We start from the raw sequence: 25,702 nt of genomic DNA on the forward strand, positions 1-25,702 counted from the left end.
GACGGAAATGGAAGGAAAATTCTGCACCTCTACTAAACCAAGTGGTGCCGTTCGCTTGCCTAACCTGCACGTCGGGTCATATTCACTTGCCTGGGACGTCACACATGGATTAAATTCAGGCCTTGGAGTGTGTGGAAATTCTTTATTCCTGACGTAAACTTGGCCAAAAACCTGTGTACATGCTTGCTCCGTCAGATTGCCGGCCAGTAAGGGAACATGGACCCAGTCAGAAACATGGACTAAATTTGCTTACAAATGCCCATTCACAGCCGCACAAAGACAGACAGATCCATCGTCTTCCTCGCCATGCATACCATCACCACTGCCGAGCTCCTGCTCATATGCATCCTAGCTGCCGCCAATTTGCTATGGTCAGTCGATGGTTCTGCCAGTTCAAGCTGCATACCGCGGGAGCAGGATGCCCTGCTGTCCTTCAAGCGCGGCATCAACAGCGACCCCATGGGTGTCGTTGACTCTTGGCACAAGGAAGACTGCTGTCAGTGGAGCGGCGTCAAGTGCAGCAACCGGACTGGCCATGTTCTTAGGCTTCATCTTCGTCGTCTGGATGTGTACACACTCAATGGGTACTACCAAGACGACACAGCTTTGGTTGGCCAGATAAGTAATTCTTTACTCTCCATGGATCGTCTAGTGCACCTTGATCTTAGCATGAATTGCCTCGAGGGCCCAAGCGGCCACTGTTACAGCGCTGCTAGAAGGAGAGCGCGAGAGGGCCGGTCGGGGGCCTTTTTGCCCACGGCCGGGCAGGAGGGAAGGGATTTCTTTCTTAATTCTTGCTTGATTAAATTGATACATCTCATCTCTTTATATATAAGCGTTGTTTGGATAGCGGAGATTAGCAATAGGATTATAGAAAATGGGTTTTTAGCCGATTTCTAGAAAAACCCATTTTACATCAATTTTTGTGAATAACCAGTTTATAAAAAACTACGTTTGGTAAGGAAATTTGGAAAACTGGTCGGCCCAGTTCCTTGTTTGGATACCCACCACCACTAGTACTCCTACTCCTATTCTCCTCCCGTGAGCGACTCTCACTTTCCCTAAATCGGACGCCATGGCGTTATCCATCCAAGCTCGTTGAGCTGCTGCTTCCCTCCGATTCCTCCTCCGCTCGCTGACACCGCTGCTCCCTTGTCTCGCCCGTGGAAGAATCCGCGCGCGGACGCCGGCTACTGTGCGCCTCCGCCGCCCTGGACGCCGGTTGCTGCTGGACTCCCAGATCGCCAGGTACATGCCGCCGCGCGCGGACGCCTCCTACTGGGCGCCTCCGCCTCCCTGGATGTTGGTTGCTGCTCGCCTCCCCTCCCCTCCCCTGGACGGCTAGGTCCCCGGGCGTACTGCGTTTCGTCGGCCGTCGACCCGACACAAGCTCTACCCAGCGAGCAGTCGTGCTTCAGGTCAACGCACAGGCCTGCCTCCCCTCAACGCCGGCCGTGCAGGCTACACCCACATCAGCCCGTTTTGCCACAGTATTAGCGGCACCGGGGGAAGCTGTAGCTCCTGACCAACATCACCATCAGTAACAGCTGATGGGAATGACAAGCTCGCGGATGGGGATTCAGAGGAGCAGGTATGTTTGATTACTATTTTCAAGTTTTTTACTAGTAAATTAACATGGTCTGCATCATGCACTTACAAGAGCAGCTACAGTTATCTCCTTTTTTGGTTTCTTAGCATGTTTTCATGGTCTACATCATGCACTTGTGGAGAGTATACTACCGTACATCATAATATATCTACTTGGTCCATTGAAGAATCTGGTACGTAGGTAGGATGGAAACACTTGAATGTCACATAAAAATGCACCAATTTGAAGTAGTTCATTGGTTGCTTCACTTGCTGAAAAGAATGGTAGACAATTACATTTCATCGTGTAGCTGCAGATAGAGAGAGGGAGATGGAGAGGGTGAGAGAGGGATAGAGCTCATAAGCCTATAAAAGAATGGGAAGTTCATGTCCGTATAAAGGATTAAAAGTTTCAACAATTATTATGCATATATATATATGCAATTGAAGATGGAATACAAACATTGCAATATTTAATCATCTTGTTGTTGAGCACTACGTTGTTGATGTTTAGTCCACAACTCTCGGGCGATGGCACCACGAACTCTCACCAGCAACTCTATCATCTTCTCTTGCTTGCCCATGAACTTGTTGATCACCATGGTCAGTATTTTGTTCTGTTTCCCCATGCTCATAAAGCTCGAATAACTCATCAGGATGATTAACCTTCCTTATAAAGTTGTGTATAATGCAACAAGCCATAACAATTTTCACTTGAGTTCTGTACGGATAAGGAATCCCTCCTTTCCTACTTAGAATTGGAAACCAAGCTTTTAGAACACCAAAAGTTCGTTCAACAACATTCCGCAACTGTGCATGTAGATGGTTGAACAAGTCCTCCAGTATATCGCCGATTACTTCCACGAAAAGAAGCAATATGATAGCGATCTCCGCGATACGGGGCAATAAATCTTGGAGTATTTGCGTAGCCAGAATCAACAAGGTAAAATTTACCTGCACATTAATTTCATATCACAGTCAGCATCTTTATATATATTGTAGATACACAAATAATTGTACTTTACATTCAGGAACAACTAAACCCCCACTAGTAACAGCCCATCTTAGAATAGCTTGATCAGATGCAGAACCCGCCCATCCAGCAGCGACATAAGAGAATGTCATGTCAAATGACACTACTGCCATTACATTTTGAGACGGATAACCATGTCTGATTCTATAAGGAGTTTGCTTATCAATCCTGACTTTTGCTTCAATATGTGTCCCGTCAATTGCTCCTAGGCAATTCTGTTAGGATTTTTTTGTTAGTCAAAAAATAAAGTTTAGATGGTGTGGACATTATATTTATGAAAATCATATATAAAGGAGTATCTGCTTCGAATAGCAAACATACCTTGGAATATGGGTAGAACCTTGCGTCACCCAATATTTTTGATGGGACCTGATTGTTTGGATCTGTTATGCAAACATCATGCAAACCATTTATGGCGTCTAAAACTTTGTTGAAGTGTCGGCTGATTGGTTCGCCAGAATGTTGATATCTATCTTGGATGACACGGTTTCTAACATTGTGACCAATTGTATGTAGAAACATGAGTAGTTGTTCGTCCACTGTCATTCGATTTGTGTCCTTAAGTAACTTCCTCTCGCACAAAGCATCCCGTAGCAAGTAGAATATGTGCTTCTCAAGACGAAATTGTTCATAAAATCTAACTGGATGTCCCTCTAAAAACTCTATTGTTTTCTGAGCACCAGTTAATATAGAAGTGTTACGGGCTGTTTTGAATAACCTTGTGAACAACACATCACGAAACAAGGACACTGTAGAAATGTTATTAATAAGCACTTGCTCGGAATCAGAAAGTTCATCATCTGGCACATCCGAAATGTTCATAGATCCCTGCATGATTTGCACAGTTGACCATATCATCTCAGGATAATTGTTTTATAATGTAACAGTGCTGAACCCGACAATGAACAATACCGAACTGAAAATAAAATTTATTACTTCACACAAACTAAAAAAACATAAGTGAAATTGTCTTTCGAATCTTGTAAAGTGCGACAACGGCTGAAATAAAATACTATGCTCGAAGGTGTATTACAAAAATTCTAAGGATCAAGAATCCAGAGCTTCCGCGTCTCTTCATCCATCTCAATGAAAATGGCCCGTTTATCACCATCTGTAAATGCCTTTACCGCTTTTAGTTTCTCTTTGGGATCTAGATTACTCATACTATTTAATATTGCCATACAAGATTTAACCGAGTAAGCTTCATTTTGTTGTGCTACTGTTTTCTTTGCTTTAGCAATGCTAAGTGATGCATCTGCAAGGCGATCAATTGCTATTATGGCATCATCGGCTGTCCGTTTTTGTCCTCTTGCAGTTTCCTTGGATCCACTTCCAGGGGACTTCTTTTTTTCTGGCTCAATGGTAGGTGACTTCTTGGTGAATACACCAGGGGAAGCATTGATTTCATCAGAATCGATGTCATGTACTTCAACTTCCATACTGAGATCAATTTGTGAAGATTTGGTTGTACATGTACCATCTTTTCCTTTGCTAGATACAGCACCAGCTCCAGATGCTGTTGAACTAGCACATATGGCTTGAAGATCTATCCAACTAGGCCACACCTTATCTCAATATTCTTGGATAGCCTTATCCTTCTGCAAGTTGTTTAATGTTTTTGTTAATAATAGGATTATGCAACTTTATATGAATTCTACTGGAACAAACTTACCTTAATTAGTTCTTCCCAAATATCTTCTGAAGCTTTTATCATTTTGTCATCGTCATCCCAACCAAATCCTGTGAGTTTTAGAAGTCTGTCCATGGTGGTGTAGCAACTCCTGTAGTACTTATGACGATTTTTCAATTGTTCTAATTCAAGTTTTTCTATCCTTGAATCATTGAATAGTTCTAAGATATCACGCCATGCTTTCTTTGTGTAACCCGTTCCTTCTTTTCCTCCATGTAGACTTTGATCTTTGAATATATTGAGCAGTATTTTGTCCTCTGAAGATTTCCATACATGGCGCTTAGCTTTATCTGTGTTTTCCTTCTTAAATTTTTTTCCTTCTCATCATCCATATTTTTCTACAGAGGGGATACAAGAAGCAATAATGCAAGATGAGTCGTTTCGTTCAAAAGGATAAATCTACGAAGTGGAAGAAGATGAGCATGCCACTAATCTTTAGTTCATCATATGACTGGACACTTCAATTTATGTCGCATGTTTGTCGCACAGGATGTTCACATCCCTTATCAGTTATTTTCCTAGCTTGCTACCAACATCTTAAACATGAAGGTAATTTACTATTAAATCTGGTCTCGCTTGCCCCACTTACTGCTATCAACATCACAAGATATTCTAATTTTCATCTGCTTACTGCTTAGCTCTTACTGTACACTATATATTCTGGACAAATATGATTGATGCTTATGAAAAACTATCCTTACAGTGTGCTTTAAACTGCATATTCTTGTCATGAAAAACTAACTACTGCACTTGATATATATAGGCATCGATAATCTAATTGTGATTCGATGTTAGATCTTTTTAGTATGTATATAGGCATTCATAGTGCGATCTGATTCTCTTATGTGCCACATGTCCATATCTACGATACTCCCTAATCAGAGTTGCCTCCTATTTTTGCCATCAACAATAGTTGTTTTCATGTAGATTAACAAATTACCAGATTGTTGGATCTACTATGTCCTAGGAATTGCCCATATAAAATTATCAGAGGTTGCAAAATAGGGTTCACTACCAAATAGATCAATTCAATCAACAGTACCACGAAAATATTTACAATCATACTGCTGTGTAGGATGGTGAAGCCATGGAACCTGATGAAAGATGGGAAGATTGATTGAAGACTGGGAAGCCGAAGCACCGAAAGCCTGATGGAGATGTGGAGTCTTATTGAAGAGGACCAACTTCAGATCCAAGGTCAATGTCTCCCATCCAGTGCCTGTCGTGGGGATCACAGCCAGCCCTTTGCGATCTGGGTGTATGACATACGAGAAACAAAATCGTTTTATAGAGGCAATGAAAAAGGCGCGGGCTGAGCCGGAAAAGGCAGAGTTGGCGCCAGCTGAGGTTGTTGAGGAATAAGCGGGGGCGGAGAAAGGCAGTTGCATCTGTATATGCTAATCGTGTTTGTGGAAAAACGAGTAATACTAGTTTTCCCACAAACCTGGAATTTTGGGTTTTTGAGAAACGAGTTTCCTATATACGTGGGGTTGTTAGACGAGCCAAACAAGATTTTTCACGGTTAGGCAGTTTCCTTGGTTTATGTAGATCCCGTTCTCTATATTCCTCTTATCCAAACAACGCCATAGAGAGGTTTACTTAACTTCTAAGCAAGGCTTACTTGACCCCTAAGCCAGCGACCCTTATCTCTAATTAACCCTAAGACTAACGGGCTATACCGTCAGCCCAAGCCATTAGGCCCATTACGTACTCTAACACTACACCCCACTTGGACATGCAGCTTGTCCTCAAGCTGCAGCCTAACCAACTTATAACCATGACTCGAGGCAACACAAACCTAACATCTAAAAACAAACCTTTTACATCTCGACTTGTTTTATTACTCTCAACCTGAAATGGACTGGGACGATTTATTTTGGACCCCTTAACAAAAAGTAGACACCATCCGCATGTCGGACGTGCACGTGTACAGCCACCTAGATCCCATGGACACCATCTGGACAAAAGGAGTGCATGTGTATGGCCACCTGGAAGTGGTCGCAAGAGCGACCAACAGAGGCGCCCTCGCGGCGGCCGGCGGAATGCAGTGGTGCTACGCGGTGCGCTCCTGTCAGTGACACCCTGCCTTCTCCCCACCGGACGGCTGTTGGTCTGCACCGCACAAAGAAGAGTGGAGCGCTTGCGATGGAGAATGACGAGGAGGGGTGCGCCCCTCCCCCCCAACCGATGCTGCAGACTTTGAGGTCGCTGCCCGCGGGGAAAACAGCATGCCCAAGATCCCCGACGCAGCGAACGGGATTGAGGTCCTTTGCACAGCGAAGCGCAGCTAGGAGGAGCGGCAACTGCAGACTACGCATCTCCCGCACACGCCGACGCGCTAGGAGGCCGCGCGCAGCAGCCTGCAGCCTCACCGACGCCGACCCATGGTGGGTAGTGATCCAAGCCGGAAGCGATGACGGCGACGGCGGGAACTTGATCTGCTGGATGGGGACGCCCTGGGGAAGCGGTAATGGCGACGGCGGGAACTTGATCTGGTGGATCGGGACTCCCGTCGGCGCGGTCGATGCGGGGCCGGAGCGGACCGGCGGTGGCTGCTGCAGTGGAGCGCCGGGCGCGGCGGAGGCCGCCAGGAGTGGCGGCTGCCATTGTAGCCAGGGCGGGGCGGTGGTGGCGGTGGATGATACGTCTCCAACGTATCTATAATTTTTGATTGCTCCATGCTATATTGTCTACTGTTTTAGGCAATATTGGGCTTTATTTTCCACTTTTATATTATTTTTGGGACTAACCTATTAACCGGAGGCCCAGCCCAGAATTGCTGTTTTTTTGCCTATTTCAGTGTTTCGAAGAAAAGGAATATCAAATGGAGTCGAAACGGAACTAAATCAATTGGAGAAGTTATTTTTGGAAGGAAAGCTACCGGATGGACTTGGACCCCACGTCAGGAGCAAAGGGAGGTGCTCACGAGGGTGGGGGCGCGCCCACCCCCCTAGGGCGCGCCCCCTGCCTCGTGGGGCCCCCGAAGCTCCACCGACGTACTTCCTGCACCCATATATACCTACGTACCCTAAAACTTCCAGAACGGAGAATAGATCGGGAGTTCCGCCGCCGCAAGCCTCTGTAGCCACAAAAAACCTCTCGGGACCCTGTTTCGGCACCTTGCCGGAGGGGGGAACCCTCACCAGTGGCCATCTTCATCATCCCGGCGCTCTCCATGATGAGGAGGGAGTAGTTCACCCTCGGGGCTGAGGGTATGTACCAGTAGCTATGTGTTTGATCTCTCTCTCTCTCTCTCGTGTTCTTGATTTGGCACGATCTTGATGTATCGCGAGCTTTGCTATTATAGTTGGATCTTATGTTTCTTCTCCCCCTCTACTCTCTTGTAATGGATTGATTTTTCCCTTTGACGTTATCTTATCGGATTGAGTCTTTAAAGATTTGAGAACACTTCATGTATGTCTTGCCGTGCGTATCTGTGGTGACAATGGGATATCACATGATTCACTTGATGTATGTTTTGGTGATGAACTTGCGGGTTCCGCCCATGAACCTATGCATAGGGGTTGGCACATATTTTCGTCGTGATTCTCCGGTAGAAACTTTGGGGCACTCTTTGAGGTTCTTTGTGTTGGATTGAATAGATGAATCTGAGATTGTGCGATGCATATCGTATAATCATACGCACGGATACTTGAGGTGACATTGGAGTATCTAGGTGACATTAGGGTTTTGGTTGATTTGCGTCTTAAGGTGTTATTCTAGTACGAACTCTAGGGCTGTTTGTGACACTTATAGGAATAGCCCAACGGATTGATTGGAAAGAATAACTTTGAGGTGGTTTCGTACCCTACCATAATCTCTTCGTTCGTTCTCCGCTATTAGTGACTTTGGAGTGACTCTTTGTTGCATGTTGAGGGATAGTTATATGATCCAATTATGTTATTATTGTTGAGAGAACTTGCACTAGTGAAAGTATGAACCCTAGGCCTTGTTTCCTATCATTGCAATACCGTTTACGCTCACTTTTACCGCTTGCTACCTTGCTGTTTTTATATTTTCAGTTTACAAAAACCTATATCTACCATCCATATTGCACTTGTATCACCATCTCTTCGCCGAACTAGTGCACCTATACAATTTACCATTGTATTGGGTGTGTTGGGGACACAAGAGACTCTTTGTTATTTGGTTGCAGGGTTGCTTGAGAGAGACCATCTTCATCCTACACCTCCCACGGATTGATAAACCTTAGGTCATCCACTTGAGGGAAATTTGCTACTGTCCTACAAACCTCTGCACTTGGAGGCCCAACAACTTCTACAAGAAGAAGGTTGCGTAGTAGACATCAGTGGATGGCAGCTGCAGCGACTGATGTAGCCTCCTGGCGAGCACTGCGGGGATGCCCTAGGGCAGCGGCAGTGGCTGCTGCGGCGGAGCGCCGGGCGCAGCGAAGGCCGCTAGGAGCGACGGCTGCCACAGCAGCCAGGGTGGGGCGGTGGATGGCAGCTGCAGCGGCCCGACAAGCGCGGCGGAGGCCGCCTGGTGTAGCGCCTGCCACAACAGCCATGACGCAGTGGCGGCGATGGGCGGCGCAACCGGGTGCGGCCTGTAGGACCCGACCAAGAACAGGTGAATCTCCTGGACCGCCTGGGTTAGGTCTCGCAGCGCCCCAGACACCTCCTCCGGGGTGAGGACGGTGGGGGCGGGCGCGACGGAGGATCCCGGCGCGGGCAGGAGCGGGGCGACGGTCGTGGTGGTCGCCGGAGGCAACGAGGTGACCGGGAGCGGAAGAGACGGGTTGGGCGGCGGTGAAGACATGATCGAACCGAAGCTAGCTGATACCAAATTGTTATGGCGCTGCTAGAAGGAGGGCGCGAGAGGGCCGGCCGGGGGCCTTTTTGCCCACGGCCGGGCAAGAGGGAAGGGATTTCCTTCTTAATTCTTGCTTGATTAGATTGATACATCTCCTCTCTTTATATAGAGATTGACTCCCAGCAAAGCTTACTTGACCCCTAAGCAAGTGACCCTTATCTCTAATTAACCCTAAGACTAACGGGCTATACCGCCAGCCCAAGCCATTAGGCCCATTACGTACTCTAACAACCACATTCCGGAGTTCTTGGCCTCTTTGACGAGATTGAGATATCTCAACCTCTCCGGTACCATTTTTTTGGCAAAGTGCCCCCTCATCTCGGCAACCTCTCAAACTTGCAGCATCTTGACCTCTCATGCCAATTTCAGAGTATGTACTCAAAAGACATTTCATGGATAGCGCACATACCTAATTTGAAGTATCTTAGAATGAATTCGGTAAACCTCAGCACAATAGTTGATTGGCCTTATGTTATCAACATGATTCCTTCTTGGAAGGCCCTTGATCTTGGGTTTTGCTATCTTCCGACCGCAAATCATTCACTCCCACATATTAACCTTACCAAACTCGAGAGGCTTGATCTCTCCGGCAACACCTTTGCCCACCTAATGGCAAGGGGATGGTTTTGGAATTTGACAAGCCTCCAACATCTCTACCTTTCTGAAACTCAACTGTACGGTCAACCTCCTGATGCACTGGCACATATGACGTCCATCCAAGTCCTTGATTTGTCATCTAATCATAACATGGGGACGATGACTACAAGCTTTAGAAAACTATGCAATTTGAGAATTCTGGACCTTTCCTTTTGTCAAATTGTTGGAAATATAAAGGATATCGTCGGGAGGATGCCCCAGTGTCCCTTGAACAAACTGCAGGAGTTGTATTTGGGCTCCAACAATATTACCGGAATCATGCCGGATCGGACAGCACACTTGACCAGCTTAGTCGTTCTTAACATCGCTCAGAACAACCTAATTGGAGGCATACCACGAGGGGTGGGGCTTCTCTCCTCCCCCGTATATAAAGGAGTGGAGGAGGCGGAGGGCCGACCCTCTATGGCGCGCCCTGGTTACTCCCACCGGGAGTAGGATTCCCCCCTTTCCCTAGGCTGAGTAGGAGAGAAGGAAGGACGAGAGAGGGAGAAGGAAAGGGTGGCGCCGCCCCCCTTCCCTAGTCCAATTTGGACCCAAGGGGGAGGGGGGAGCGGCCTACCGTGGCCGCCCCTCTCTCTCTCTCTCCCCACTAAAGCCCATTAGGGCCCATATACTCCCCAAGGGGTTCCGGTAACCCCCCGGTACTCCGGTAAATGCCGAACTCACCCGGAACCATTCCAATATCCAAACATAGTCATCCGATATATCGATCTTTATGTATCGACCCTTTCGGTGATCATATCCCGGACTCCGAACAATCTTCGGTACATTAAAACACATAAACTCATAATACGATCGTTACCGAACGTTAAGCGTGCGGACCCTACGGGTTCGAGAACTATGTAGACATGACCGAGACTCATTTCCGGTCAATAACCAATAGCGGAACCTGGATGCTCATATTGGTTCCTACATATTCTACGAAGATCTTTATCGGTCAAACCGCACAACAACATATGTTGTTCCCTTTGTCATCGGTATGTTGCTTGCCCGAGATTCGATCGTCGGTATCTCAATACCTAGTTCAATCTCGTTACCGGCAAGTCTCTTTACTTGTTCCGTAATGCAACATCCTGTAACTAACTCATTAGTCACATTGCTTGCAAGGCTTATAGTGATGTGTATTACCGAGAGGGCCCAGAGATACTTCTTCGATACACGGAGTGACAAATCCTAGTCTCGATCTGTGCCAACTCAACAAACACCATCGGAGACTCCTGTAGAGCATCTTTATAGTCACCCAGTTACGTTGTGACGTTTGATAGCACACTAAGTGTTCCTCCGGTATTCGGGAGTTGCATAATCTCATAGTCATAGGAACATGTATAAGTTATGGAGAAAGCAATAACAATAAACTAAACGATCATAGTGCTAAGCTAACGGATGGGTCAAGTCAATCACATCATTCTCTAATGATGTGATACCGTTTATCAAATGACAACTCTTTGTCCATGGCTAGGAAACTTAACCATCTTTGATTAACGAGCTAGTCAAGTAGAGGCATACTAGTGACACTCAGTTTGTCTATGTATTCACACATGTACTAAGTTTCCGGTTAATACAATTCTAGCATGAATAATAAACATTTATCATGATATAAGAAAATATAAATAACAACTTTATTATTGCCTCTAGGGCACATTTCCTTCACTATCAACATACAATTGATCCACACGCGCGCTCATATGATGGGCACCAAAGTACAACAACATAGCCACAAGCAAATTAAACCAATCACAACAATTCACCAATTACCAATAGGAAAACAAAAATCTACTCAAGCATCATAGGATGTCAACATATCATTGGATAATAATATGGAGCATAAAGCATCATGTTCAAGTAGAGGGTACAGCAGGTTGCGGTAGAGTGGATCGTTGTAGATAGATGGGGGAAGGTAATGAATATGTTGGTGAAGATGACGGAGTTGTTGGAGTAGATCGTTGTCACACGATGATTGCCCCGGCGGCGTTCCGGCACCACTGAGAGAGAGGGGGAGAGAGCCCCCCTCCTTCTTCTTCTTCCTTGGCCTCCCCCTAGATGGCAGGAGAGTTCCCCCTCTGGTCCATGGTTGCCATGGAGGCGGAGGGGTGGGAGCCCCTCCGAGATTGGATCTCTCCCTCTGTTCTCTTCTGTTTCGCGTTCCTGATTTCTGACCGAAAATCATTTCTTATATTCCCAGAGATCCGTAACTCCGATTTGCGCTGAGATTTTAACACGATCTTTTTTTGGATATAAGCTTCCTTGCGCCCAAAGTAGAGCAGCAACCACCTTACGAGGTGGCCACCACCCACCACCACGCGCATGGCTAGGTTGTGCCCTGGTGTCTTGTGGGGGCTATGGGCCTCCTTTTGCGTTGATTCCACCTCCCAAAAATCACATACATTCCAAAATAATTCTCCGTAAAAATTTAGCATTTGGACTTCGTTTGATATGGTTATTCTCCGAAACAAAAAAAATGCAAAAACAGAAACTGGCAGTGGGCACTGGATCAATATGTTAGTCCTAAAAAATGATATAAAATGTTGTCAAAAGTATGTGAAAGTTGTATAATATTAACATGGAACAATAAAAAATTTATAGATACAACGGAGATGTATCATACACCTACACATGATCTCAAAAAAATCAACAATCGTCTTGTAAACATTTTCCTTATGTATGACCTTTCACATGTGTCTAAGCATTCTACTTAGCATAGATATACGATCATACTTTTAGTGTCCATTTTTGGAAGTTCAAAATAATACTCCCTCTGTTCCTTTGATATTAGGCGTATAGATTTTTGCACTAATATTAACACATGGGTTGGGAGGGAAAATTTTGTTGGTTTTGCACCCTGGTGCAAACACGTGAGACTAAGAAAAAAAATAGTGAAATCAGGATCATCTTTATCCCGGGCAGTTTACTTCCTTATTTAGCCTAACAAATCCCACAATATCCTCTCTGATTTACTCTCCTCTGATCGCAACCTATCCCTCGTCCCCACACATTTTCCCACGAGTGGCATGGAGCGTGTAGCTTTTAACTCTCTCCCACGCGGCATAAATGTGAAAGCCTCGGCCAAATTCAAATTTTTTGAAGATTCTGCTCACGAAAATTTTTCAGCACATGAGGGAATGGCAATGGCGCCATTGAGTGAAAATTTAATTTTCAAATTGGAGAAGACGGGGCTATATATCATCCCTTCCCCACCTCGCCATCTCATTATTATCTCTCTCTGTCAATGGCCATCCCTATCCCCCACTCGTCATCTCTCTCTCCTGGTTGCCATCTCCAATGGATAGTCGCCTCTCCGAGTGGATCAACTGGAATGACCTTGGCAATGAGTCGAGAAGGATGCGGCCAAGTTGAACTACTACTACGAGTGGGTCGTACCCGATCAATATATGTCCAATTTGGTTCATTCATTCTGGCATCCGTTCTGCAATCCCTAGCTTATTGTGTTATGGTGTTGTCATAGATGAAGACCTGACAGAGAGTACCGATCGGCGTCAGGGAGGAAGACTTGCCTAGCAGGTGGAGTAAGGGGTCCGGGTGTGGGACTTGAACGAGGAAACATTGGTCGACTGGGACTTGACGAGGAGGCGCTGGCCGATTAAGACTTGCTCAGTGTGTACGTTCAGTGGTCAACCGAGCAATGGCGCGGGAAAATGGTCGTGTCGTGCTGATTCTCCATGTGAATAAACAAAGAGAGGCGGTCAGATCGGTTCACACGAGCGAATGAATAAAAGGACCGAACAAGATTTCTTTCCCCTAAAGCTAAGGGTCGGCCGGATATGCACTTATACGTGTAATTTTTTCTTTTCCTAATTAAGCTACAACGTATGCACAACACACACAAGATGGGGCTGTGACATAAGATATGTTTTGATTGTACCTTCTATAAGGATAAAAGTGTTAAGATGAATACACCTTATAATCTGATTTTTTTTTACAAAAAACTATACACCCTACATTTATGGATGAAGATAGTACTGCTTACTTATTTATATTCAACTTTTTTACTTATTATGACTCTGTTAATCATAATAATGTTTTAACTAGTATAATCTTTCTATAATTCTTAGAAAAATATAAAGCACATAAATATGTCAATGGATATTAGTTATTCATCTTAAAGTAAGATCATGTTTTGCCACAAATGTTATGTTACTTTCTTTGTAAGATTTCATTTGAGACATTGCCAATAAAAGTTTTTGTTCATGAATCTCTCTTAGGTAGAAAATTAATTAAGACAAAATGCACATTACTTCATAGATTATTGTGGTGAATTAGATCATTTGTTGTGTGTTTATATGTTTTCATGTCCAGATTATTATTTTTGAATATCCTGATAGAACACTCTAGAGCATACATATCCACAAAAGAAGTCCCAATAAAGGTTCAATATAGTATATGAATATATATGTAGATAAATACAAATAATAGTGCAGGAGATGTGTACAAGTGTCCTCCAATAGTTAGAATTGCTCATAAATACTCCATTCCTAAATATTTGTCTTTTTGGAGATTTCAAATGGCTACCACATACAGATGTATATAAACATATTGTAGAGTGTAGATTCACTCATTTTGCTCCGTATATAGTCACTTGTTGAAATCTCTAGAAAAACAAATATTTAAAAACGGAGGGAGTATTATTTTACTCCCTCAAATCCACCTTAATTGTCGTTGAATTGTACTAAATCAGTGACTATTAAGATGGACCGGAGGACTACTAACTTTTAGGGTTCAAGCATTGGTTTACTCACATATTTGGTTTGCATTGTGTACCAAAATAGAATCATCTGGAGCCAGCCATTTCAAATTGGCTCAAGAATTTAATGATGACTATTGCGACCCTAGGGTGTCGGTCCTTAAAGGCACGTGCATGAAAAGTTGTCGACAGGTAACAACAAAGTCAAGCCGGCTCTGACAGGGGAGCGGCAACAACATGTTAACGGCTCGTTCTGGTGGTGACAAATGGTGTAGACTCGGTGTAATATATATTATTCTTAGGATCTGACAAAGAAATAAATAGAATAATTTGTTGTCACGACTGCAAGGCAACATGTCGCTCTTCTTTTTTGCGAGAAAAAGTTCCAATCTATTCATCCTCAATCATGATAGTACAATGAACACTAGAAATAATAAAAGTTAAATCTAGATCCGTAAACCACCTAGCGACAACTACAAGCACTGAAGCGAGCCGAAGGGGCGACGCTGTCATCGCCTCTCCATCACCGGAGCCGGGCAAACCTTGTCGTAGTAGACAGTCAGGAAGTCGTTGTGCTAAGGCCCCATAGAACCAACGCATCAGAACAGCAACCGCCGCCGATAAAGAGTGTAGATCAGAAGGATCCAACCTGAAGACATAGGAACACAGACGAACGACGAACAGATCGGAGCAAATCCACCGAAGACAGATCACCGGAGACACACCTCCACACGCCCACCGACGATGCTAGACACATCACCGAAACGGGGGCTAGGCAGGGAGACCTTTATTCCATCTTTAGTGAGTCGCCGCCTCGCATTGCTAAGTAGGACACAAATTCTAACAAAACTCAAAAAAATAATAATCTAAAAACGGAGCCCTCCCACCGGCACCATGCCGCTCTACTCGGCTTGTGCGGCGAGGCCGGGATTGGGAGCTCCCCCTAGTCAGTCATGTGTGGTATCACGTGTCGTGGATGATTGAGTTTTCTTGTATCTTGAAGTAGTAGAAAGTTGTCACGATAAAAAAAAAGTAGTACTAGTTAATTGGAACACTTGTTTTCAGACAAGTGAGCAGATTTTCAAGGAAACTCAGTGGGCTGCTGCAGCTTCATCTCTGAAGAATAAAATTGTGTCCTTTTAGGTTGGATTTGCAACGCCATCTCTGAAGTTTTACTTGAAAACCAGTTCTGAACTTCTCTGTTCATTATAACGAATAACTGCAAATTTAGCACATACCGACGCCAGAGAGGGAGCAGCTGCGCCACGGGGTGGACATCTTGGTTAGCTGCTCGGCGCTGCGCTGCGGCAGAAAGGGGATCAACGGTGGGTTGATCGCCGAGCATTCCAGCCATTTTGTATCTTAATTTCTGACCTAATTTCATCGCTAACTTTTACTGGCTTGCAAACAAGCAAGATATCAACCATGCCATTTTATGTCATGCAGCGGGCTAACTTGTTGCAGAATGTAGGTAATATTTTGTGAATTTGTAAGGACACACAATGGATGCCTAATTACTCTACTCGTATAACAGAATGTCAATTCTTCAGAGAAGTTGCAACCAAAGTCATTTTTCCTTTCTTGTGGTAAGGAAACGCGAGTGCTTTCTTTCACGCTTCTCACATCTTTGTGAGTGACCGACCAGCGGTCCAGAGGCCATGCCTAAGCCTGAGATATGTTGCCATTCAGTTTACAGAAAGAAGAGTATAGCAGCTATACTAAGCCTGCAAGGATTCAGTTAATTACTGTCAAGCTCAAGCATGGATCCGTGTTGATTGCAGTTACGGAGGAGAGCACAAGATTTAGTGACCATGGAAATACCCTCCCATTATATGACTGGCTGAAATACAACAGCTGGGCAAGAGACGCTACTCGCTGACTGACATTGTATCAGGTTTGGGCCAAGTCCATAGAAGATCTTAATCATAATGTGAGTATTGCAGAAACTAGACTAAAGAGCAACCAGAAAGGATGACTAATTAATTACTTCACCCGACAATTCACTAAATTTTGGGCTGAACAGAATGAAGAAAGTTAGCATCTGCAAATGCAGTGTCCAAAGAGAAACAGAAGGTCAAGGAACAGGGCGGAGGAGTTGGAGAAGCACACCCATCATGACCCATGCCATGCCGTATCCTTAACAGAATCTCTTCATAGGTTTTTGTTGGCAAAATCTATTCATAAGTGGTATTGAAAAAAAAATCTCTTCATAAAACCCAATCCTTACAATTACTAAGCCAAGGAATATGAAAGTATCGGAAACGGCATTCTACTAAAATAATTTTCAAAAAAATTAAAAACACTCATAAATTTTATTTTTTGTGAACTTTCCACAAATATTAACAGATTTTAAAAATATTCACGAATTTATTAAAACTTTTTCACGAATATCAGAAAAATATTCATGGATTCTATAAAATGTTCACAAGTTTTATACTTTTTCAGAAAATGTCCCAAATTTTGAACAATGTTTGCGGACTAAAAAATGTTTTAAAATTTAAAACATGTTCATGGATATGGAAAAACCATCACAGATTGTTAAAAAATGTTCACAATTTTGAAGAAAACATTTATTAATTTGAAAAAAGGTTCAATAATTTAAGTTATTATTACTGAACTTTTAAAAATAATATTAATTCTGAATATATTTGCTAATTAGAAAAACAAAAAAACAAATATAAAACTGAACATGAAAAAAGTGGAGGATTTTTTTTAAAATTGATTGAAACCTTCCACAAACTGGAAGGACTGGACAACATGGCCAACCCAATAACATCCAATGGGGTCCACATTTGCTCGACTGCCTCTGTGCTATGCACGAATGTTCATTCCCATAATAACCCCTTGAGAGAAAAAGAAAAAATTAATTCCAAAACCAAAGAAGGGCGCGGCAAAGCGTGTGTTAACTTCTAGTGAATAAAAAAAGCCACTCAGGATGGCTTCCTTGGCGCATGGCAGGAAGAGAGGCGTGACTTTGTCTCGATGGCGGCAAGGCGTAGCCACCGCCTGCCTCAAGGGTAAAAATGTGTGTACATTTTAAAAAACGATCATGTAGTGTAAAAAAAATTGTTTGTGCAAGTTAAAAAAATGTTTTGCACCGTTCAGAAAATTGTAACATTTAAAAATGTTCATACATTTTACGAATTCTGTTTATGATATTTCAAACAAAAATTATGTTCGTCATGTGTTGAAAAATGTTCAACGTGTATTTAACAACCTGTTCAACTTGTATTTAAAAAAAGTACATCGTGTATCTTTAAAAAATGTTCAACGTGCATCTAAAAAATGTTTCACATGCAAAAATGTTTAAATGTATTAAAAAAATTATACCCCACACCTCAATATGAACTTCTAGGTTCATAAAAATTCTAAGAACGTGTCGAAATGTCATCAATTTTTAAAAACCATCTACGCAACCATGGTTTTGTTTTTTTAATTCTTTAACACAAATTCATAATTTTGGTTTTCCTTTACACAAATTTATTTTTGAAACACTTGTTTTTTAACTCAAAAAATTCAGCTCGATTTAAAATTCAGGCGCTGCCCAAAACAGTGTTGTGCGCCCAATAACACCCAGTATATAGTCCAATAACGTGTACCAGGTTAAAATTGAACCCTAGCACCAGGCAGGCCCAGGCCGCATGGGCCGAGCAGCCGCGGTGCAAACTCTCTATTTCCGTGCAGGACCGACGGCGGCGCAGCAAGTGGAGCGACGACGTCTCCCACCGACCACGTGTGTCACGGGGTGGGGCAGCGGGCGGTGAGCAGGTTTGCCGCAAAGCTCTGTTTTCGGGCAGGAGCGGCGTCGGAGCTTGCCGGAAACTCTGTTTCCATGGAGCGTCGTCTACGTGCGGTGGCGACTCCGTGAGGCCTCCAGCTTAATCCTTTTCTTTAATCCAATCAAATAGTTTCATGTCAGATCAGTTTGTAACCTTACGTAAACCACATCATTACGTGGATGTAGCACTGCTCAATCCACGTAGGCACAAACAAAACCATGTCAGCTTCGAGAAAGTAGGAGGTGACGAATGGACCCTTCCCGCAGTATGGGCCTCTCAACTGACGACAACGCAACCCATCGCGGTCTAGCCGGTTATATAGTCTGTCTCCCCTAATAATAATCGACCCCTGCCGCATTCTGCTTTGCTTCCTCCGTCCACTCCACGGCCGCTCACCTCACGAACCTCCGCCTCCAGCGCCCGCCGGATGGAGGAAGGGGTCGGGTGGCTAGCGCTGGCCATCCTCGCAAGCCCCCTGATCGACAAGCATGATCCCTGGGTTAGCGAAGCCGGGCTCGCAGAGGAGATCGACGGGCTCAAGTCTGAAATCAAGGGAGTCCACATGGTGGTCTCTGCTGTGAAGGGCAGGGCGCTCGGGAACGAGGCACTGGCTGGATCTCTTGTTCATCTCAAGGAGGTGCTCTATGACGCCCGAAACCTGGTCGACGACCTCGACTACTACAGGCTCCAACAAGGTATTACTAGTTGTGATTTTTCATTGCAAAATACTACTGTACACTGCAGTTGTGATCTATATATATCCGACCTTCCTTCTTCAGGTGGTGAGTGTATAATATAAATAGCAGATGCATATGTCGCTACGGAATCTAGTTTCGTTGATGATTTCAGTCAGCTTGTATGTACGATTTAGCGCACACCTTCCTGCTGAAATCTTTCATCTTCGGTTTAGTTTCTTTCCCATGTGAAAAAAGGAGAAAAAATAAACCCTTCCCGGGCTTGTGAAGCCTGGGAGTCTTGTTCTTGGCACTGAACCTGCAACTTTTGGCATGGTTTGTTCCCTAAATGTAAAATTTTAGTTGATGTTCTCCCTGTTCATCTAAAAGTTGAAGGTTTGGACGATGGTCATACGGGACCATGCTAACAGTAATACTTGTCTTACTTTTTAGGCAAGCCCGCTTCGATCGAGCCAACAAGTAGCAGCCATGGCAAGAGGCTACGGTCCAAGGCATGGGACCATTTCGTCGTGACAAGAGATGGTTATGATAACCCTGTGCAGGCAGAATGTAAATACTGTCACACCATAGTACAATGTAAGACTAAATACGGGACAGGAGTTTTGTCAAGGCATGTCAGAAGTGCTAGTTGTATGGAAATAACCCGATCCCTACCAAGTCACCAACCACAAGACTCTTCCCCAAGGTACGTTTTACGGACCCAAGAACAACGTGCATTTCCTTATGAACTACTATACATGAACAATCCATGCCTTTTTACATCTTCGCCCTGCCACACTTTATTTTGGAGTTGTACTTTTCTTAGATGCAAACTGGAATTCCCGCATCACAATCCCTATTTTGCGTACTTTTCTATCATTCAATGGATCATCCAAATATTTTTTGTTTTGGCCAAACTACCAACTTCTCATCCAAATTATATCAATCTCTAAATTTTATCTTTTAGGAAACAATCTAATCACTTTTCATCCAAATTATATCAATCTCTAAATTTTGTCTTTTAGGAAACAATCTAATTACTTTTCATCCATTTCTGCATCCATCTATACCCCTTCTTGTTCTGTTAATTCATTATTTACACTATCTACTTAAGAACCCTTTCTTTCTTCTTGTAGCATAAGCAATGTTACTGGAGAAGCCATGCCTGTTTCAGTTTGTAATTCATCCAGCAGAAAAAGAATGAGAATTGGTCGTGAGTCAACACAAGTCACCACAGATAACACAAAGCTCTGGAACAAGGACGGATTTTCGAGCAGGTTACGAGAATTAATTAATCAGTTGCAAGGCATCCAAGGGGATGTGAGAGGAGTTATAAATATACCTGTGCTAGATTCTGTTGCAGCTTCAAATCACCGTTGGAGTACAACCTATTTTGCATGCCGAAGAACATCGAGTCTTCATCAAAGGAAAATGTACGGGAGATCTGCAGAGAAAAATTTTATCATCAAGTTGATAAGCGAACACAAATCAGCTGGTGGTGTCACTGTTCTGCCTATTGTAGGCATCGGAGGAATTGGGAAGACAGCTCTGGCTCAACTTGTATACAATGATCCAGCAGTGGAAAATCAATTTGACCACAAGATATGGATTTGGGTGTCTAACAACTTTGATGAAGTGAGGCTCACAAGGGAGATGTTAGATTTTGTGTCACAGGAAACACATGGAGGGCTTTGCAACCTTGCCAAGCTTCAGGAGATCTTGAAGGGTAATATCAAGTCAAAGAGGATTCTACTTATTTTAGATGATGTTTGGGATGACAAAAATGACTGCCAATGGAACCAGCTGTTGGCTCCTTTTAAGTCTGACAATGCAAACAACAATTTGATACTAATGACAACTAGAAAACCATCTGTTGCAAAAAGGAGAGGAACGGCTGAACCAATTAAGTTAGGTGCGTTGGAAAAAGATGATTTCTGGTTATTGTTTAAAGCACATGCATTTGGTGATGAGAACTACGAAGAGCAAGAAAGTCTAAGTGGCATAGGACAAAAAATAGCACACAAGTTAAAAGGAAACCCATTAGCGGCACAAACTGCAGGAGCACTATTAATAGAGCATCTCACCGTTGAACATTGGACTAACGGTCTGAAGAATGAAGATTGGAAATCGCTGCACCTCAGTAGTGGAATTATGTCATCTTTGAAGTTTTGCTATGACGAGCTGCCCTTCCATTTACAGCAGTGCTTCTCATATTGTTCTATATTCCCATACGGTTATCAGTTTCCCGCGGAGGAGTTAGTCTATATGTGGATTTCACACGGATTTGTGAAGCTAGACGATTCAAGTGCGAGTTTAAAGGATACGGGATGGTACTATCTAACTGACTTGGTGAACCTGGGCTTCTTTGAGCAAGTCATCTCTTCGGTCAGACAAACTTCCTATTCCATTAGTGGTCTCATGCATGAGTTTGCAAGGGTTGTTTCAAGAACGGAGTGTGCAACAATAGATGGTATATATTGCAATGAAATATTGCCAACTGTACACCATTTGTCAATACTAACTGATTCAATATATTCCATGGATGATCAGATGAGCAACATACCTTGTAGCAAGAAGTTTGAAGAAAAATTGAGAAGTTCATTTACATCAGTGAAAAAATTGAGGTCATTGGTGTTAATTGGGCAGTATGACTCTTTCTTCTTCAAAGCCTTCCAAGAAGTATTCCAAAAGGAACATCATTTGCGAGTGCTGCATTTGTCTGCAACATCTGCTGATTTTCATTCCTTCTTGTGTAGTAGGGTAAATCATAGACATCTCCAGTATCTGAAACTTCAGGACAGTCATGTTGAGTTGGGTTCCTCGCCTCAAGTTTCGAGCAAGTTTTTCAATCGAGTGTTAGATGGTTGGCTTACCTCTTTACAAACAATTCATCTAGAGAACTGTGGAGAATGCTGGATAGTTCCATCACTGAAAAGGCTTCCGTCTCTTACAAGGTTATTTTTGAGAAACATGCGGAAAGTAAGAGAAGTATCGTTTCCGTCATTGGAGGAGCTAGTTTTAGTTGAAATGTCAGAGTTGGAGAGTTGTGTGTGCACTTCTCTGGGAGATATGAACTCTAGTTTAAGGGTATTGGATATCCGAAATTGCCACAAACTCAAGATGTTTGATTTGCTTGAGAAACATCATAGCTTCAAAATGAAGAAGGGTTCATGGTTGCCCAATCTTAGGAAGTTCATTGTTTACGATTGTCCTCACTTGGAAGTAGTGATCCCTCTTCGGCCTTCAGCCACATTTTCTGAACTTTTAATCAGCAGAGTTTCAACATCTTTGACAATAGACAAGTTTTACATGGAAACATTCGAAATTAGGCCAAATAGTCTTTTGGGTGAGTCTTTTGGTGAGATGAGATTGGATGAAAAAATCTTGGCATTCCATAATCTGAGGGACCTCAAATGTTTGGAAATAAGTTTCTGCAGGAATCTGACGTCTATTCCACTAATAAGTTTTCATCAGCTCGTATCTTTAGAGAGTTTGACAATAGTGGGCTGCACAAAACTCTTCTCTTCGGATGTTGTGTCAGCGCACACCCATGAAGATATGATAGCTGCAGATTATATAGCCCTCCCATGTCTTGAAAGTCTCAGTATTTTTTCATGTGGAATAACGGGGAAGTGGCTATCTCTGATGCTTCGACATGCGCCGGCAGTGAAGAAATTGATGTTAAATGGCTGTCCAAAGTTGACACAGTTACGGATTGAAGAGGAAGAAAACGGCCAGTCGAATCTCAACCCAGCCTCGGAGGCTTCATCATCAGGATATCAAAATGGTTTGTCAGCAAGCTCAGATCCAGACGGTTTGTGGTGCATCCCGTCGAATCTCACCACTTCTCTCAAAACTATAACTATTGAAAGATGCCCTCATCTAATATTTGACGTCGCCAGATTTACCTCCCTCGAGGAACTACAAATACTCGGGGGATGCCCCAAGATGCTCTCGTCTTTGGTGCACAGAAGACTGCTCCTACCGCAATCACTTGAACAAATTGCAATATATGAGTATCCTCAGGAAACCATTCAGCCATGCTTTCTGAATAACCGTACGTGCCTCAAAAAGATACAGTTATTTTATAGCTGAGCTTTGAATTCTGTAATGCTGCACTCCTGTACATCGTTGGAAGACTTGACAATTAGAGAATGCAAATCACTCACTGCATTACACGGCATGGAATCGCTCAGGACTCTCAGGGCTTTGGCACTATATTCGAACTCAAGTTTGGAGCTTCTAGAGCTGAAACCGTTGACACTGCTGGAAGATCTTGAGATTGTACACTGTACTTCGCTCGTCCCACTAGAGGGCTTGCGATCCCTCGTGAACCTCAGGCATTTCAAAGTAGTCGGATCCCTGACAGGGTTTGGAGAGAGTTGTGATGGGACCATTTTCCCTAGACTGGAAAGTCTTACTATCGATATGTTGTCTCGCCTTACCACGCCATTCTGCAAGGGCCTTACCTGCCTCCAACAACTAAAGCTATATGATTTGAAAGAAGCAAGATTAACAGATGAGCAAGAGAAGGCACTTCTGCAGGTCCCTGCAGGATCTCCATTTTCTCAACTGTGATGACCTGGTACATCTTCCGGCGAGGCTGCACAGCCTTCCTTCCCTCAAGAGGTTAAAGATCGGATGGTGTCCACGCATCTCAGAGCTACCCAAGGAGGGCCTCCGACCTTCGCTGGAGAAACTTCATATAGTATGTTGTGATGATCTGGAAGATCTTCCTGCGGGGCTGTACAACCTTCCTTCCCTCAAGAAACTGAAGATCGAGTGTTGTAAGGGCCTCTCACGGCTGCCCAAGGAGGGCCTCCCACCCTCGTTGGAACAGCTCAAGGTCGAAGACTGCGGCAACAAGCTCTCAAAACAATGCAGATTGCTAGCAACAAGCAAACTAAAGGTCAAGATTGAGGAGCCCTTTCTGGGATGATTACCTGCTGTCTTGCTGCTGTGTAAGGTAGGTACACTTCTTAGTTTCTACCATACTACATTGGTGTCTGTCAACAGAAGATGATGAACACCTTTTCCATTTTAATTGACGTATTGACGTGTTGGTGCGCCATTAGTGTGCAAATACTAATGGCGCACCACATCCACGGTGCGCCATTAGTAAATTTTTTTTTTACAAAATTTCATCAAAACTACTAATGGCGCACCGTGGAAGTGGTGCGCCATTAGTAGTTGAACTAGTAATGGCGCACCACTCCCACGGTGCGCCATTAGTAAAAAAAGTTTTTTTAAATTGTTTTTCAAAACTATTAATGGCGCACCGTGGGAGTGGTGCGCCATTAGTAGTTGAACTAGTAATGGCGCACCACCCCCACGGTGCGCCATTAGTAACTTGGCCACCACTTCCACCGAATGCACCCCCCTCCCCCCGTGGACCACCTTTTCAGTTTTAAAAAAATAAACAAAAATGATGTAAATGTCAAAAAAAATAAAAGAAAATAAGTTTCCCATGTGATATGTGGTCTAGTTGTTGTGAAAATTTACAAATATGAATTTCGACTTTATTTGCAAAATCTCTCGAGAATTTGTAAAATGGGCATAACTTTTGCGTACGAACTCGGATGAAAAAGTTTTTTATATGAAAAATCATCTACGCTGCGTGCGATCTATGAGTAACGCTGCTTGGATCGGTCGGATCTGGAAGACGTACGACTACTTCGTCTACGTTGCGTCAACTCTTCCGCTGTTGATCTACAAGGGTACGTAGATCACACTCTCCCCTCTCGTTGCTATGCATCACCATGATCTTGCGTGTGCGTAGGAGAATTTTTGACATTACTACGTTCTCTAACAGTGGCATCCGAGCCTGGATTTCTGGTTTGATGTTATATGCACGAGTAGAACACAAGTGAGTTGTGGGCGATATAAGTCATACTTCCTACCAGCATGTCATACTTTGGTTCGGCGGTATTGTTGGATGAAGCGGCCCGGACCGACATTACGCGTACGCTTACGCGAGACCGGTTCTCCCGACATGCTTTGCACATAGGTGGCTTGCGGGTGACTGTTTCTCCAACTTTAGTTGAACCGAGTGTGGCTACGCCCGGTCCTTGCGAAGGTTAAAACGGCATCAACTTGACAAACTATCGTTGTGGTTTTGATGCGTAGGTGAGATTGGTTCTTGCTTAAGCCCGTAGCAGCCACGTAAAACTTGCAACAACAAAGTAGAGGACGTCTAACTTGTTTTTGCAGGGCATGTTGTGATGTGATATGGTCAAGACATGATGCTAAACTTTATTGTATGAGATGATCATGTTTTGTAACCGAGTTATCGGCAACTGGCAGGAGCCATATGGTTGTCGCTTTATTGTATGCAATGCAATCGCGATGTAATGCTTTACTTTATCACTAAGCGGTAGCGATAGTCGTGGAAGCATGAGATTGGCGAGACGACAACGATGCTACGATGGAGATCAAGGTGTCGCTCCGCTGACGATGGTGATCATAACGGTGCTTCGGAGATGGAGATCACAGGCACAAGATGATGATGGCCATATCATATCACTTATATTGATTGCATGTGATGTTTATCTTTTATGCATCTTATCTTGCTTTGATTGACGGTAGCATTATAAGACGATCTCTTACTAATTATCAAGAATGTTCTCCCTGAGTATGCACCGTTGCGAAAGTTCTTCGTGCTGAGACACCACGTGATGATCGGGTGTGATAGGCTCTACGTTCAAATACAACGGGTGCAAAACAGTTGCACACGCGGAATACTCAGGTTAT

The 25,702-nt window shown here is 43.8% G+C and overlaps 1 protein-coding gene and 1 long non-coding RNA gene across 2 annotated transcripts; both read left to right on the forward strand.

Annotated features, from left to right (window-relative positions):
• Positions 1 to 218: 218 nt before the first annotated feature.
• Positions 219 to 5,873, forward strand: LOC125522805. Its single transcript, XR_007289974.1, has 2 exons — positions 219 to 4,859; positions 5,386 to 5,873. It is a non-coding gene; the product is annotated as an uncharacterized LOC125522805 (long non-coding RNA).
• Positions 5,874 to 18,705: 12,832 nt separating this feature from the next.
• Positions 18,706 to 23,891, forward strand: LOC125518041 (disease resistance protein RGA2-like). Its single transcript, XM_048683004.1, has 5 exons — positions 18,706 to 18,973; positions 19,406 to 19,522; positions 20,127 to 22,118; positions 23,049 to 23,497; positions 23,628 to 23,891. Exons 1-5 carry the CDS (start codon positions 18,706 to 18,708, stop codon positions 23,889 to 23,891), a joined length of 3,090 nt encoding a protein of 1,029 aa, XP_048538961.1.
• Positions 23,892 to 25,702: the final 1,811 nt, after the last annotated feature.

The sequence above is a fragment of the Triticum urartu genome, chromosome 7 (genome assembly GCF_003073215.2).
Source record: "Triticum urartu cultivar G1812 chromosome 7, Tu2.1, whole genome shotgun sequence".
NCBI lineage: Eukaryota > Viridiplantae > Streptophyta > Magnoliopsida > Poales > Poaceae > Triticum > Triticum urartu.